General features: G+C 40.1%; 1 protein-coding gene across 13 annotated transcripts in view; it reads left to right on the top strand.

The window, feature by feature from the left end:
- The window catches only part of DOP1A (DOP1 leucine zipper like protein A), a 101,131-nt gene that overhangs the window by 56,743 nt on the left and 27,179 nt on the right, over positions 1-17,209 (top strand). For all 13 annotated transcript variants that reach the window (XR_004645193.1, XM_034766132.1, XM_034766128.1 and 10 more), the window contains 7 exons: positions 1,770-2,044; positions 4,470-4,622; positions 10,228-10,328; positions 11,544-11,803; positions 12,518-14,507; positions 14,610-14,721; positions 16,965-17,147. Coding sequence is in view for 12 of the 13 variants with exons in the window: in XM_034766132.1 (XP_034622023.1) it covers positions 1,770-2,044; positions 4,470-4,622; positions 10,228-10,328; positions 11,544-11,803; positions 12,518-14,507; positions 14,610-14,721; positions 16,965-17,147 (3,074 nt within the window). In the remaining variant the exon portion in view is untranslated. The remainder of the gene's footprint in view (positions 1-1,769; positions 2,045-4,469; positions 4,623-10,227; positions 10,329-11,543; positions 11,804-12,517; positions 14,508-14,609; positions 14,722-16,964; positions 17,148-17,209) is intronic.

The following is a 17,209-nucleotide window of genomic DNA, read 5'->3' as shown; positions in this document are numbered from 1 at the left end:
AGAAGGCAAAAAACTCCCAGGGTCTCTGCCAATCTGGCCTGGGGAAAAATTCCTTCCCAATCCCAAATATAGCAATCAATTGGACCCTGAGCATGTCGGCAAGACCCACCAGCCAGACACCTGTGAAAGAATTCACTGTAGTAACTCAGAGCCCTCCCCATTAATGTTTCATCTCTGGCCACTGGAGATATTTGCTACTAGCAGTCACAGATGGCCCACAGGCCATTGTAGGCAATCTCATTATCTCATCTCCTCTATAAATTTATCAAGCTCATCCTTGAAGCCAGTTAGGTTTTTTGCTCCCCACCAAAGGCTGTTCCAGAACTTCACTCTACTGATGGTTAGAAATCTTTGTTTAATTTCCAGCCTAACCGTGTTGATGGCCAGCGTATATCCATTTGTTCTGGAGATGCTTGGTTTGGTTGCAATCCTTCCCAACAAATTTGTTGCCTTGCTTGGGATACAGGCTTCAAATAGCTTCTGCAACTTTAGCTTAAAGTAATTCCAATCCTCCTCCACATTCAGATCCTTGAGTTCTTCAGGCTAGTCCACTTAACTAACTAATTCTCTTAATTTTTTAAAGTTTGCCCTTTTGAAATCAAGGATCCTAGTTACAAACCTATTTGCAGACCTGTTTTTGTTTATCCTTCCATTTAGTTTAAATTGAATTAGCTCATAAGCATTTCATGATAATGAAGGGAGTGTGTGTGTGTGTGTGTGTGTGTGTGTGTGTGTGTGTGTGTGTGTGTGTGTGTGTGTAAAATCTGGCTTAATGCTCAGTTTCTGAAGAGGTTTTTACTTGAGTCCAATTCACATTATGAACTTTGCATTGTATTGCAGTAAGTTTTTTGTGTAAATTTAGTGGAAATTGACAAAATAAACCATGGAGTTAATTCTGGAACAAAATATTAAGTTGCAAGATTTTATATTTCATTGTTTCCTTTGTGATAATTTCCTGAAGATAGTAATTATATCAGGAGAACAAATAAAAGCAATGTGTACTCTAGCATAATATAGAAATATAGTCCTCTCTAAAAGGTGTGAAATACATTCAATCCACCTATTTTTGAGCTAAAATTACAAATATGTTTTCTCTTCTTCCCTTCTTATTCAGTTTTTATGTCAAAGGTCATAATACACTTTTCTCTTAAGAACAGAGATACTGAAACTGACTTAGCGGTGCTAGGACTGACTTGTGGACTTTTACACATTTGTAAAATATAGTGATCTAATGCAGTGTCGTGTTGAAAGCAGGACAATTTGTGGAATAGAAAAAAAATATAGTACATAAGAGCTTATTGTGTTTGTTTATTCTTCTTCTTAGAAAATGACCTTGTTCTGTGAGTTGTATCTTCTATTGTCTGTTTTTGGGATTATGTATGTTTGACACATTGGCTAAATGTAAAATGCCATGTACATCTTCTGGTGCTATATAAATTAGTATAGTAATATCACATTTATCATTTGTTAGAATGCATTTTTGTTTGTTAACTTTTACATAATTTAAAAAGGAAGTATGGTATTATGGTGCTTGAATTCTTTTTAGATACCAACTTTATTAAAAATAAAGAGAATTATTGACTGTACAAAATCATTTTCTCTCATAAGTATTACAAGATAGGGTTACAAATACAGAAGTTAAAAGAATACTGCAGAGTTGATTTGATATAGGTTGTGAGGTATAGTAGGTATGCAGAACGGAAGAAAAATTAATTGCAATACAACAATTTCACTTGTAATGGAAAATATTTCTTTTGTTTTCATTTCAGACTGTGAACAAGTACAGCCTCCATTGTGGCTTCAGACTCTTATGAATGCTTGTAGACAAGCAAGTGATTTTAGCATTCAAGGTATTGCTATTTCGCTGGTAATGGACTTGGTTGGATTGACTCAATCTGTTGCTGTTGTCACTGGAGAAAACCTAAACAGTGTGGAAACTGCACAGCCCTTAAGTCCAAACCAAGGAAGAGTTGCTGTAGTTATCAGGCCTCCTCTTACTCAGGGCAACCTGAGATATATGGTTGAAAAGACAGATTTTTTCAAGGTACAGTAATCATTTTACAGCCCGTGAATTTATTTCATGTGCATTAGTTTCTTTAGACTGTATTTCCAGCAACAAGAAGACACACTTTCTTTCCAAGTCTGTATCAACAGCCTTGTCCTTCTTGTACTTTCTATGGAATAAAACTTCCTTACTTGGTGATATGACAATTGCTATTTTCTGTTTTACAGTTTAAATTAAAATATTTAGCTACTACTACTAAAGGTGTTCCACACAGTGTAGGTATAAATAGCTGATTTGAATTGGTCTCTTGGAAATATAAATGAAAGTAGTGAGTTACTAGACTAAGATGATGTGAGAGGTAGCCAAGACATGAAACTGAGGGAAAGTGTTCTGAGTAGATAGGGGTTTAACAAAAACAAGTAATATTAATGACTAGGGCTGTCAATGTGTCCAATTAAGCACAGTACAATGAATGTGTTAATTTTATTAACATGCTTTAATCGCAGATCCTCTGAGCTGTTCCAGAGAACCTATGTCTGGTCAGGCTCGGTAACGCAGGCCACCACCAGAGGGTGGGAAGACAAGAGGCTAGAGAAAGACATGGTTCTCATCCCAGCTCCAGTGGAGGAGTAGAGATCTTAACACACACCCCCACCTCCCCGCAGGGTGACCATACTTCTTAAAGTAAAAACAGGAAGGCCAGGGGCTTACTGGAGCCGCCTGCCCCCTGCAGGGCTCGCCCAAGCTGCCCTCCCGGGCTGGGGTTGACCCCCCCCCGCCCCACTCCGTGCCGCCCGTATCTGGGGCTGAGACCTGTGCTGCCCACAGCGGGGGCTGCCCCCATCCCGAGCTCTGTGCCTCCCGTGGCTGAGGCTGAGCTCCCTATCCCCAACTCTGTGCCTCCCCCAGCTGAGGCTGATCCTACTCCCCCCAGCTCTGTGCCACCCAGGGGTCAGCTCTGAAGCCAGCACTGCCCGCCAGCAGCAAATTTCTCCACTTTCCTGCTGGCGGGCAGTGCTGCCTTCAGCTGATCCCCAGGCAGCAGCCACCACTGTCTGCTCTCCCTTGCAGCTGGGAGAAATGCCCCGTTTTGGCAAAAAAGTAGGGACGGGTGGGACAGAGCTGAAAAAGGGGACTGTCCTGGCTAAAACGGGACGTATCGTCACCCTAGCCAGCCCAAGCCCTATTGTTCACGGCCAGCCCCTCACTCCCAGGACCAGCTCCCCTGCATCGTACCCTATTGCTGCTAGCCAGCTGCTCACTCCGGGGGTACCCCACAGAGAACATGGGCCTGGCGAGCTCCGCCTCCCTGCACCAACCTCTCCTCCCCTGCAGTGTGTTGAGTCCCTGAAGTAAAATCCACCCTCCCTTGCAAACAAGGGCTCACTCAGCTGAAGGGAGCCCACCTAGCTCAGTAAAAGGAGGCGAGCCTGGCAAGCCCAGTACCAGAAACCACTCTTCCAGATGCAGCAGCAAGACACCTTCCTCACCCTCCTCCTGCACAAGTTATTACTTGCTCCTCCCCATTGTCACCCCCTGTCCTCCCAGGTCCTCCTCCTGCACAAGTCATTGCTTACTTCCCCCGTCCCGTGTCCTCCCCCAACACTGAATGCTTGTTTGTCTGAGCGATTGGCTGAACAAGAAGTAAGACTGAGTGGACTTGTAGGCTCTGAAGTTTTACATTGTTTTATTGTTAAGTGCAGTTATTCTTTTTTACATAATTCTACATTTGTAAGTTCAACTTTCATGATAAAGAGATTGCACTACACTGCTTCAATGAGGTGAATTTAAGTTTCTTTTTTACAGTGCAAATATTTGTAATAAAAAATAAATATAAAGTGAGCACTGTACACTTTGTATTCTGTGTTGTATTTGAAAATGTAGAAAACATCCAAAAATATTTAAATAAATGGTATTCTATTATTGTTAACAGTGCGATTAATCACGATTAATGTTTTTAATCGGGCAATAATCGCGATTAATTTTTTTAATCACTTGACAGCCTTACTAATGACATATAGAATGTGAACTGTTTTTTTAAATTATTTACAAAAGAAACATTTTAATTTTACATTATAATTGCAATATTAGATATAGAATTCTGGAGACAAATTACACTAGCTCCACTCTTATGATTTAGGAGGTCATCAGAAATCCTCAGCAAAAGAATATTCTGTAGTAGGTAGTTAATTATCATAGTATTGAAATATTCTATTTTTACACAAGTAAACTATTAAGTACTGCATCCTCAGAGTGAAATTGTATGGAACTTTATACAGTAGGGTATTGCAGTGCTTTTTGGCTTTTTTTGTAGAGATATAAGCAATGCATAATCACATAATTTTCCCCAATTGTTCATATTTTTCACTGACACTGCATATGTCCCTTTCATTGTGTAAAGCTAGTAATTCTTCAGAAAAATACAAGATATTCATTGACTTAAAACATATTTTCATTTACAAAGCATGTAGCTTTAACTCTGTGGGACCAGTTGGGTGATGGAACTCCTCAACATCATCAGAAGAGTGTGGAGCTCTTTTACCAGTTACACAACCTGGTTCCCTCTTCTAGCATTTGTGAGGATGTTATAAGTCAGCAGCTGACCCACAGAGACAAGGTAAATCTTCCCTCCTGTTTGTGTGATTAGTAAAAGGTGAGTCAAAGGAACCATCAAGAAATGTAGTAATAGAGTGATGTGTGAATAAGGGACTTGGTAGCTCATAAGACAGTTTGAGCTATTTTATGTATATGTGCACATATATACACACACTGATATATAAAAAATTATAACATGTTTATAAAATTGTGAACTCTCACAAATCTTCATCTCACCTTTCCTTTCTGCTCCTTTATCTAATTAATATATGATCCCATCATGGTAATGTCTGAATGCTTCATAACCACTAATTAATTTATCCTCACAATGCCTCTGTAAGGCAGAGGAAGTGTTATTGTCTCCATTTTTCAGATGGAGAGTTAAGGTGCAGAAAGATTTAATGGCATAACCAAAGTCATACAGAAGTCTGTGGTAAAGCTTGGAATTGAACTGAGATCCGAGTACCTGAGTCTCAGGCATAAATCATCCTCCTTCTCACCTCATTCTCTGCCCCCTCCTCCTCCCCTTTGCAGCTCTCTCTCTCTCTCAGTCTAGGCCCACTCTTCCTCCTGCTCTCTTCTCTTGTTGTATTCTGACCAACATTATAGCAAACCCTATAACTTCTGCTCCTTCTCCAATAAATTTGCCTTGATAAGTGATCTATTCGTTGGCATGTTCTGCTGTCTCCACTTCATTTATTTTCTCAAAACTTGTTACTCTTTCTCCAACTTAGCTTTTCTCATTGCCATGCCCTCCATGAAGATCTTTTGTCACTCCTCCTGAAAGTGGTAGCAGTGGCCTTGGGTCCCTCCTCTCTTCATTTAGTTATTTACAGACCCCCTCATTTATTTTCCTTTGGGGCCCACTCGATTTTGATCTTTTCTATCCTTGCCATCCATCATCTTTTTTTGGTTGCTTTGAGGTCTGTCTCTTCTGTCCTCAACCCTCTTGCCTTGGGTGATTTCTAATAAGACATCTGATATATCTTAGGGTTACCATCCGTCCATATTTCCCCGGACATGTCCGGCTTTTGCGTCTCTAAATAGCCGTCCGGGAGGAATTGGTAACAAGGTTAAAATGTCCGGGGAGGTTTTCTCCCTCGCCTCCCTCCCTCCCTTCCATGCAGAGTGTGGCTGCTGATTGGGCGGCTAGGCCGATTGACCCACTCCCATTGGCCTCCAGCAGCCAGAGCCCTCCCCTGCTCTCCCCTCCCTCTCTCTGTAGTCCTGTGTAACACACAAACCGACCCACAGTGTGTTTTGCAAACACATGGAGCCAGAATGGTAAGAGGAGTCCGGGGAGGGGGGCAGTCAGGGAGCGGGGGAGTGTTGGATGGGTCCCCAGCCTCCACCTGCCATCCCCTCTCTGCGCATCCCCCCCTCCCTGTCTGCCTCTCCCTTGTCTGCGTGTACTGCCAGAGCCAGCAGCAACTGCTGTCTGCTGCCCCCGGGTCCTAGTGCCCCCATCCACTAATGGGAAGACAGGCTGCCCTTACCCTGCCCTTCCACCCTAGCCCTGAGCCTCTCCAACACCCCAAACCCCCCAGCCCCAGCCCTCATCCCCACACACCCTAATCCTCTGCTCCATCCCTGGGCCCTCTCCTGCATCATGAACCCCTCATCCCCAGACCCACAGCCCTCACCCCTTCATCCCCTCCTATCCCCAAACTCCCTCCCAATCCCCCTCCCCCTTCCCACACACTCCCTCCTGCCCTCAAACTTCCTCCCAAAGCCTGCACCCCCTCCCTTTGCACCGCCTCTCACCCCCAAACTCCATCCCAGAGCCTGCACCCCTCACCCCCTCCTGCACACCCACCCCCTGCCCCAGCCCGGAGCCTGCACCCAGCACCCAAACTCTATCCCAGAACCTGCACCCCTCCTTCACCCTAATCCCCAGCCCAGGACCTGCACCCCAGACCTCCTCCCCCCACCCAACCCCCCTCCCAGACCCTTAGGCGGGTGGGGTGGGGGGTTCTGGGCACCACCAAAATTTCTACAACCCTGCCACCCATGCGAGTGGATAAGGGTCAGGGCAGTCAGGGGACAGGTAGGGTCCTGGGGGGGGGGGCAGTTAGGGTAGGGGGTTCTCAGCAGGGGGCAGTCAGGGGACAAGAAGCAGGGGGGGGTTGGGGTTCTGAGGGGAACAGTCAGGGGGTGGGAAGTGGGGGGGAGTGGAGGGGGCGGGGCGGGGCTTCCCCCCCCCAGTGTCCTCTTTTTTGTTTGTGGAAATATGGTAACCCTAATATATCTGCTTCTTTTAACATTATTGGCTCATTGTCCACTTTGGGTTCCTTTTCTCTCTAGGCTCCTGTGACACTGACTTCCTGGTTCTCATTCTGCCTTTCTAACTCCTTCAGCATCTCCTTTGATGATCTTTAAGAACTGATGTAAAGATGAATCAGTGCCATTTGCAGTGCATAGCAAGAAGTTTTATTACTCCTACAAAACCCAAGAACTTTTTTGCATGTTCTTGATCACTATGTATTGGCACTTTTGTCATTTAACTATTTATATATAGAGAGAGCATTCTTGTAACATCTCTCTTCCTAGAATAGAAAGTGAGCGATTTCAATTAACTATATAGTCTCTCAAATGATTGAGCAACTTTACGTCCCTTCCACTTTGTGTGGTTCCACCCTGAGTCCCTTTCTTCTCCTGCTAATTGCCCTCAGGAGATTTCTGTGCTGTTAGATTTTGTGGCATTACCTTTGTCAATTCCTGTGCATTGCTAGTAGGTGAAGCCTCACAATCATTGCCAGTTTCCCCTGCATCTGCATCCTTGTTTGGAACTCACCTGGGTCAACTCTTGAGAGCAACTGGTCCCTGGTTGCTTGTAGGAAATAACAGTTGGAGCTATAGAGTTGTCTGCATTCTACCAAGTATGATTAGATGTGGCAGAATTAGATTTAAAAAAAAATTCTATGGCTAATATAGATGTTTAAAAATAAATACTCTCTTACATTTTTCTCTGTTTAAACTTTCAGAGTTGCGGGAAATTATGAGGGGACGGTCAGACAATAATTGTTTAATAAAATAAACCTTGAGATTCAAAACTTTATAACTGTTAAAACACAATATGTCAACATCATGTCAAAATGTACAAAGTAAATATCCTTAAATCGAACTCTTAAATTCTCAGGCAGCATTTTTCTTCCTTTATCAGTGGAAATACATTTTTTCTGTTTGTGTGTGTATGGAGAAATTGACATGTAGTGATAAAAAATCTAATCCTTTCAAACCTTGGTGCTACTCTTTGTCCCTACCTTCCATCCTTTGTCTCTGTCTTTAAGTGCTGGTTGAACTTTATACCGGCTGTCCTATTAGAAGTTCAGGGATCTCTTTTCTACCTCTGTCATAGTAGTATTTGTCTTGCTATTGACACTTTTTAATTTTTCTGTTACCTTTTCTGCTACTGCTGGCTTCAAAAGTTTATTTGCTGCAGGCAGTAATCAGTGTGTGGTGTGACATGAGATTGTGTGCTGGACTGCTGCCCTGGCTTTCTGTAGTATCATAAGAAGAGGTGGACAATTTTATTCAGATGAATAGTTTATTTGTTGAAAAATGCAGCTTTGACCGACCCAAACCATCCACAAATTTGACCCCATAGGTTCATTTTACAGAGCTAGCTTCAGAAAGCCATATGTGTTTGTGTGTGTGTGTGTGTGTGTGTGTGGTCTGCTATAACTGTCAGTCCACTGGTTAGGCCTCTTACCTGGGATGTGGAAGACCCAGGTATGAATCCCCACCATTCATTGGATCAAAGAGAGAGCGAGAATGAAAATAACTCTGTTGCCTGGTGATTAAGGCACTCTGTTGGGAGAAAGAAAATATTAATTCAGATCTTGTCTCTGTCCGATTCAAAGGTCAGACTTGAAGCCACACCTCCTACCACCCAGGTGACTGAAAAATGCATGTATTTCTTGCCTTTCTTTGCAGGCCACTCTTCTTTTTATTCTTTTAGTCTGAGTTTGCCATTATTTTGTGTGATGCTGTATATCTTACACTGTTTCTAATGTTTTCAAATTTGTAACTTTATTTTATTCACTGCTGCAGTAGATATCAGCAACATTAAGTTCCAGTCTTTGTTGTTGCAACATATGTGTTCTGATTCCATTATTTTTCATGCCTACAACTATATGATCTCTAATAAATTTGTCTGTAAGTGTGCCAGAGTTACATGACAAGCTTAACTGGTGCGGCTTGGTTGTGTATTGGTTTGTAGTTTTGAGTTTCATTTTGATCAGATGTATGGAAAATATACTTCTCATATATTATAATTTTTTTTAGGCACAAGTATTTTTCTAAAGCATCTAAGATTTTATTTACATCTTGCCTTTCTTCATCTGCCAGCTTAAAGTGCTGACATATACGAAAGCAGTCCTTATCTGTTGCTTTATTCAGAGTAGCCATTCCGCCTGCCATGCTTTCTTTGTTCAGTCCTGCAGCCGCTTCACAGTTTGTCCATGAGGCTTGGAAGCAGCTCCATTTTTCATAGACATCTCCATGTATTTGTTCCATAGCAGGTAATGGGATATTTGAGTCATTACTGATGTCACTGAGTGTCTCTGGTCAGCCACAACAAAAAGTTAAAGCAGTAAAAACTTTTATTCTGACACCATGTTAAGAACTGATATAAAGAGCAGCCAGTGGAAATCATCTACTGTGCACAAGTTTTATTGGTCCTACAAAACCCATGAACTATGCTATATATTCTTGAGCACCGTTTGCTGGCATCTAATCAATTAACTATTAACACTTTACTTATATTCAGACAAAGCCCTCTTATAACACTCTTTATATTCCCCTCATGCTGACCTCTGTGTGTCCCTCATGGTTCTGTTTTCAATCCCTGCTCTTTTCCCTCTTAACTGTGTTTAGATGTCTTTAATGCTATGATTTTTAAGTACTTCTTCCATGAGGATGATTACTGTCTTTTTCACAAACTGAGCATCACATCTTTCCTCCTAATCTCTCTCTATTTCTGTCACCTTCTCTATCACCTCTCAGACATGCATTTGTCCAGGATATTAAATGTTCTTATTTTTTAAAATTGTACATAGGTGTTTTTTTGTTTTTGTTTTTGCAATGAGAATCTATTCTTGTCTCTCAGGATTGGTAATAAAGAACCATCTTTAGGTAAAAGTGAGAAAATGTAGAATCTGACTAAAAACATGTTTCCATTTCTTCATAGTGTTCATCTGCTGACCAAATATTAATAGGATGTTCTTATTTTTTATTGTGTACTTATTTACTTATATTTTATTGGGATTGGAATATTCTGAAACATTGGGAACTGTCATATTTACTCCTTATTTTCTAAACTCAATAAAAAGATGTTGGTAACATGAATTCCTTTTCCTCTTAAACTTGGGGAATTAAAAAACCAAGCTCAGTAAGGGGACAAATAAACACCTTTCAAGATAATTACACTTATGGGTCTAAAAACGTGGTAGTGTCTTTTTAAGCATTCAAATAAATAGAATTGACTGCACAGTGAACTGAAATTAGTGATTCTTTTAATGTGTTTGTAATGATATTTTAATATAATAATTTACATTCTTGTCTAGCTTTCCTTTCACTGGCGGGAATGATAGTCAATTCGATCTAACCTATGTTTTGTTTTACAGAAAATAAGGATGGAAGCTCATGCAAAATTTGCAGTGCTTTGGCATCTCACGAGGGACCTTCATATTAACAAGTCGTCTTCCTTTGGCCGTTCCTTTGACAGGTTGGTTATCATTAGGGCCCTACCAAATTCACAATCAACTTTGGTAAATTTCAGAGTTTCAGATGTTTAAATCTGTGTTCAAAAATTTTCTCACCAGACCCCCATCACTAGCCTCACCTTTCTCAGCTAGGATTGTGCTCATACACACAGTGTCTTTGTGTGAATGTGATGAAAAAAAATTAATTTGAATGTTGTACCCTTTACCTACAACTGTGGGACAGCACAGTGAAGTGTTGGATTTCATCTTGCATTTCTTTTGGAGCTACCTCTGTTACTCATTGCTGAAGAGAAGATGGTAAATTCTGTGCACACAGTAGAAAAGCTGATGAATATGTACCACAGAATGGCATAAAAATGTTAAAGATGATTAGGGGCTACTCGATGTATTAACTAAGAGGTAAGGCAGCTGTTAATTTTCTCCCCTGGAAAGGGCTCTCAAGACCTAAGATATGAAAGGGAGAAAATGATGAAAATAGGAAGAGTGTTATTGTCAAGTACGCTGTATTTCTGTTCTCAGTCCTTGAGGATAACACTTGTAGATAACGAATAATAATTTTATTTTCTCTGCAACCTCATTTACAGATTTTTAAAATTGTTGCTCTTATTTATATTGCAGTATCACCTAAAGGGCAACCAAGTTAGGGCTTCATTGTGCTACATGCTGTACAAACACAGTAAATGAGAATTCCTCTATTATTTTGATCTGTCTTTACTGTTAGCTCTTTCTGTCTCCTTTTCTATTGTGCTAGAATATGTAAATATCACTTTTGGATGCAAAATTTGAAACAGAGCTTCTCACTGATTCCAAACAAAATGCCACTTATGTGAAACAAGCTGTAGGAAGTATGTCCTGGGATACTCATCTGAACAAAACTAATATGTTACTATTGCTCAATACATAGGTTATAAAGAATCATTGCAATCAAATCCGTGCAAATTTAGAGAGCAATATATTTTTTGAAAATCTGAGTAGAGTTTGATTTACACATCTCAACATTCCTCATGCATATATGAAAGGTTAGTATATTAAAGATAGTTGTTGCTTGCTAATTATTTTGAGTGAAAGAGAGGAGGTACACTTGCATATGGAGATAAAAAAAGCAAAGAAAGCTCATTGACAGTGGACAAATATTGAAGTTTAATGTAGATTAGATTAAAATAGATTATATTGTGTTGTAGCAACATGTTAGATTTTTTCCTGGGTTTTTCCCCCAGGTCTTTGTTCATCATGCTGGACAGTCTTAACAGCTTAGATGGGTCTACTTGGTCAGTGGGGCAAGCATGGTTAAACCAAGTACTACAAAGACATGACATTGCAAGAGTACTTGAACCTTTGCTTCTACTGCTACTCCATCCAAAAACACAGCGAGTTTCTGTGCAACGAGTTCAGGCTGAGTGCTACTGGAATAAGTCTCCTCACTGCCCTGAAGAAGAAACTGAAAAGCACTTTATGCAAAAATTTAGCTGTGGTGATGGTAAGTACAATTGAACCCCCTCAAAAAAATCTTATTAACCAACTTCTTATTAATTTAAGTATATGTAATATTTTATGTATTTTTATCCATATAACATGAAACAGATGGCAGAAGAAACACACTGTGTGATTTGCATATTAAATAGTTTTCAGAACTGCCAGCATTTAGGACCCTGATAGTAATTATATTCTCTTTCCAAAAGTTTTTTTAGACTCAGTGAAAATTTCTCTGTGGGTTCAACTCTGCAGCATGCCAAATACTTGGAGTACAGTTAAAACAATTTTTCCCTTGTACAAGTCACAGTTTCAGGGTTAACTGCACCTTTCACCTCCACCTCTACACTTCCTTGAGGGCATCCACTTGAGGTTTCAGGCTTCTGAGGAGTAACCTCTCTCAGTCGGAGACCTCTGTCTCTCTCTCTAAAGACCAGGAGTTTAGACTTGCTTTGTGCTGTTAAACAGTCATCCCTATTCTCTTTAGAAGTGGTTGAAGCTATCCTATTCGTCCTTTAATTGATGGGTGAAGCTCTGCTTTATACAGTTAGTAAATGGACATTTAAGTTGCTTTACGATCTTTCAGGATGAAAGGTGCAAAGTATAATAATTGTATTTAAATGTAAGTTTTTATTATTTCTGCTTATATCTCAAGTTCAAAATAAATCTAAAGAAAAACTATTCATAGGCCATAACTATTTTTTGTGATTTCTTTTTTAAGCATTTTCTCACATGCCTGTAAGCCAAGGACAACTCATTACATCTAAAGAAAACAATGAAAAACAACTTATCATGGATGAAATGGAGAACTTCAGTCTCACAGTCAACCCTTTGAGTGACAGACTTTCCTTGTTAAGTACTAGCAGTGAGACTATTCCAATGGTGGTGTCTGATTTTGACCTTCCTGATCATCAGATAGAAATACTCCAGAGTTCTGACTCTGGCTGTTCACAGTCATCTGCTGGAGACAACCTGAGCTATGAGGTGGAGGCAGAAAGCCTCAGTGTTCAGAATAGTTCTCAGATATTGCGAGAAGACTCACCTGATGAAATTGTGCAACAGGTGGTTATTGACTTGATATGTAAAGTAGTAAGTGGTCTTGGAGAGGAGACTGAATCAGTTAAACATAATCTGCATCCCGATGATGTTTCATCTAAATTCAATACTTTAGATCATTCTGAGGAGGTTTCTAAAAGTGAAGATCAACATATTCAAAACAGCCAGAACAGTTTGTTTGGTGATGACAGTTCTCAGTTATTATCTGCTTCGACTGAGATTGGACTTGAAAGACAAACGGATTCATCACCTTGTATTGGAGTAAGCCCTCAGGCCCCCTCTGACCTTACTTTCAGTTCAACAGATGCAAAATCTGGACAAAGAAGTCACAGTAGTATTCAGTTCAGCTTCAAAGGAAAACTACCAGAAAAAATGTCAGAAAAAGAAACTATTGTTAAAGAAGCTGGTAAGCAACCAGGAGCAAAGCCCAAAGTGAAAATAGCCAGAAGGAAAGATGAAGACAAGAAAAAAACACAAACAGAAAAGCTTAAACAAACCAGCATTTTCTTTAGTGATGGTCTTGATTTAGAGAATTGGTACAGCTGTGGAGAGGGAGAAATTTCAGAAATAGAGAGTGATGTGGGATCTCCAGGAATACGAAAATCTCCCAGCTTTAACATTCATCCATTATATCAACATGTGTTGCTTTATCTCCAGTTATATGACTCCTCAAGAACATTATATGCTTTTTCTGCAATCAAAGCAATCTTGAAAACAAATCCTTCTGCTTTTGTAAATGCCATCTCTACTACCAGTGTCAACAATGTATACACTCCTCAGCTGTCCTTGCTTCAGAATCTTTTAGCCAGGCATCGAATATCTGTTATGGGCAAAGACTTCTATAGTCACATTCCAGTGGACTCTAACCATAACTTTAGGAGTTCTATGTACATAGAAATTCTTATCTCTCTATGTTTATACTATATGAGGAGCCACTATCCAACTCATGTCAAGGTAACCCCGCAAGATCTAATAGGAAACCGCAATATGCAGATGATGAGCATTGAAATTTTGACACTTCTCTTTTCTGAATTGGCAAAAGTAATAGAAAGTTCTGCAAAGGGCTTTCCTAGCTTTATTTCAGACATGTTATCCAAATGCAAGGTTCAGAAAGTGATCCTGCACTGTTTGCTATCTTCTATCTTTAGTGCACAGAAGTGGCACAGTGAAAAGGTAGCTGGTAAAAACATCGTTGTTATTGAAGAAGGTTTCTCTGAAGACAGCCTTATCAACTTTTCTGAGGATGAATTTGACAGTGGCAGTACGCTACAGTCACAGCTCTTAAAAGTGCTTCAGCGACTAATTGTCTTAGAGCATAGAGTAATGACTGTGCCTGAGGAGAATGAAACAGGCTTTGAATTTGTCATTGCTGACTTGGAGCAGATTAACCCACAGCAGCCAATGACTTCACTTCAGTATTTACACTCCCAGCCAATAACCTCTCAAGGCATGTTTCTCTGTGCAGTAATAAGAGCTTTACACCAACACTGTGCCTGTAAAATGCATCCCCAGTGGATTGGCCTAATCACTTCTACTCTGCCTTACATGGGAAAAGTTCTACAAAGAGTGGTAGTTTCTGTGACCCTCCAGCTTTGCAGGAATTTGGATAATTTAATTCAGCAGTATAAATATGAAACAGGATTATCCAGTAGCAGGCAAGTATATCCTTTTTTTCTTTTTGCAAATTTGATCATATACTTAAATGTTTCTTTAGCTGTGTGGAACAAATTCACAACAAACTCAATGTTGCATTTTAGGCCGCTTTGGATGGCATCAATTACTCCACCAGATATGATTCTTACCCTGTTAGAAGGCATCACAACAATAATTCATTACTGTCTACTTGATCCATCTACACAGTATCATCAGGTAAACTTAGTCAAGCATCTGAGAGGCTTCTTATGTCATATTTGTTAAATTAGAGTGCATGGTCTACATTCAGAATGCTTGTAATGTTGAATTTGCTCTGAATTTAAGTTTGAAGGGCTTGTGGGGAAAATATTCAATATATTTAAATCATAATGAACAATTTTGGGGTAATAGGATTTAGAAAATTCTTATAAGAGAAAGCATTATTCATTGATAACATATTATATGCCTCCTTAAGTACACAGACCATCAAACTTTCCAATTGTCGCATGCATTCTCCAAAGATTCAGTTGTCTCAAAGCCTTATTCTTGGAGTCCATGCTCCTACACAAGAACAAGGGTGGGAATTCCTCCACCTCAAGATTCTAAAGGGTTAGCTCCAGCAGTCAAACTCAACTGTGGAACGTTTCATTGGTGCCACACTTGATTGTTCCTGAATATGGTTGGGTTCTGTGTTTACCTACCTAGCTAAATCTGCTACCTGGATTTACCCTCTTAAGAAACAAAACTTTCTGTCCGAATGTCCATTCTTGTGCCTCTTCCTGCTGGCTTGAAGCTTTGTATATTAGCAGCTTGTCTTTTGGCTCTGACAATATTTTGTAGCTGCTGCTGGGTGCATAGTCTTTATATTGGGCATTTGGCACCGAACCTAATGGACCACTGTTTCTTGTTGACTGTTTAGCTTTATTTAAATATATATTTTCTATCCCTTTCCCCAACTCTTTTCAGTAGTCGCCATCAAAATACTTAGTACCTGTCTTTGCAAGTAGATAATGTTGTTGTGGTATTCATTATAGCACTAATTCTGAAGTAATGTTAATCACTTGCAAAGGCATTTACAAAGATATACTGTATATACTCGTTCATAAGCCGAATATTTTTGGTAAAAAAGTGATGCATCAAAGAGCAGGGGTCGGCTTAAAACAGGTCTACACCAAATGTTGATGATTTTAAACTCTATGAAATCGTTGAATTGAATATCTAATACATTATTGTTTTATTTACCTGGCGCATCTGCAGGCATGGAGCCCCTCAGCTCCCATTGGCTGGGAACGGCAAACCGTGGCCACTGGGAGCTGAGGGGCTCCATGCCTGTGAACGCTCCAGGTAAACAAAATGTCCCGACCTGCCAGCGGCTTACCCTGACAGGCCAGGAGCCAAAGTTTGCCAACCCCTGAAATATAGGGTCGGCTTATGAAAGAGTCATACAGTTTTTGCTATTTTTACCTAACCATCCTGGGGGGTCGGCTTATAAATGAACGGGCTAATGAACGAGTATATACGGTAAATATGATCACTGTAGACATAGAGATGATAATGAAAAACCCTCAGACCTTCAGAATATGCCCCAGTCTAATCGATAGCATTTTTAATATATCCCCCACCAAGTTCTCTATGTACCCCATGGATAAGTACAACCTTTGCTTTGTATGCCTTGTGAAGGATCATGCTGGGCTGGATCTGCTTGCAGGATCAGCTGGAAGATGTCACTACAAGCCCTGTGGTCCTGGATTAAGCACATTCCGCAACACTTCTGATAAATCCATACAGTCAGAAATACCGCAGGATGTCAAGATTTTGTGTTAGCACTAGCTACATCAGCAGATGTCTATGGGGATAGGCGAGGAAACTATGCTTTAACATCTTCCAGCCATACAGCGCCACTCAATATGCCAGTGTCATATTTGCCTATCGTAACACTGAATTTCTTATATGATGCTTGGGAATAAAGAGGTAAACAGAGACCATTGAGTATGGAAGATACACTGGTTAGTTTTGGCCAAACTAAAATCTCTACATGCATTGTAATCAGAATATAAGACTGTGGGGTAAATCCCTATACATTCTGAAAACTCACACTATTATGATTAATATATTTCAAGAGATCAATGCATCGTACAATAGATATTAAAGGTGCTACTTTATTATTTGAGAATGTTTAAGCATACGCTGCTAAAGGAATATGATCCCTGTTGCTACTTAAAACACAAATTTATATTAATAGACACATCATTCCAGAGGAATTGAAAAAACATTTTAAAAATACCGATTTTCATTTTCTTGCTGTTATTCAGAACAAACAGGGTAAACCATCTTACAAAAGCCTATGTAGACAATGTTCATCCTAAAATCATAGTGTAAAATGTTTAGATGTACATTGTTATTTCTTAATTTATATCGTTTTGCTAATGCTAGTATGTAGATATTTAATGCTGGGTTGTTATTTTTTATAATGCCTCTAGCTTTTGGTTAACGTTGACCAAAAACACTTGCTTGAAGCACGCAGTGAAATCCTGTCTATCCTTCATATGATCATGTCGTCCGTGACTTTGCTGTGGAGCATACTGCACCAGGCAGATTCTTCAGAGAAAACAACTGCTGCAGCAGCTGCATCTGTTACCACTATTAATCTTGGATCAACAAAGGTCAGAACATCAGGAGTAACATGGTTTGAGTTGTGCATGATTACCTTTGTCAAACCGAATCT

Source organism: Trachemys scripta, chromosome 3, assembly GCF_013100865.1.
Source record: "Trachemys scripta elegans isolate TJP31775 chromosome 3, CAS_Tse_1.0, whole genome shotgun sequence".
NCBI classification, from domain to species: Eukaryota; Metazoa; Chordata; order Testudines; family Emydidae; genus Trachemys; species Trachemys scripta.
The sequence above is the reverse complement of the archived record's forward strand: the minus strand, read 5'-3'. Positions and strand labels throughout refer to the sequence as shown.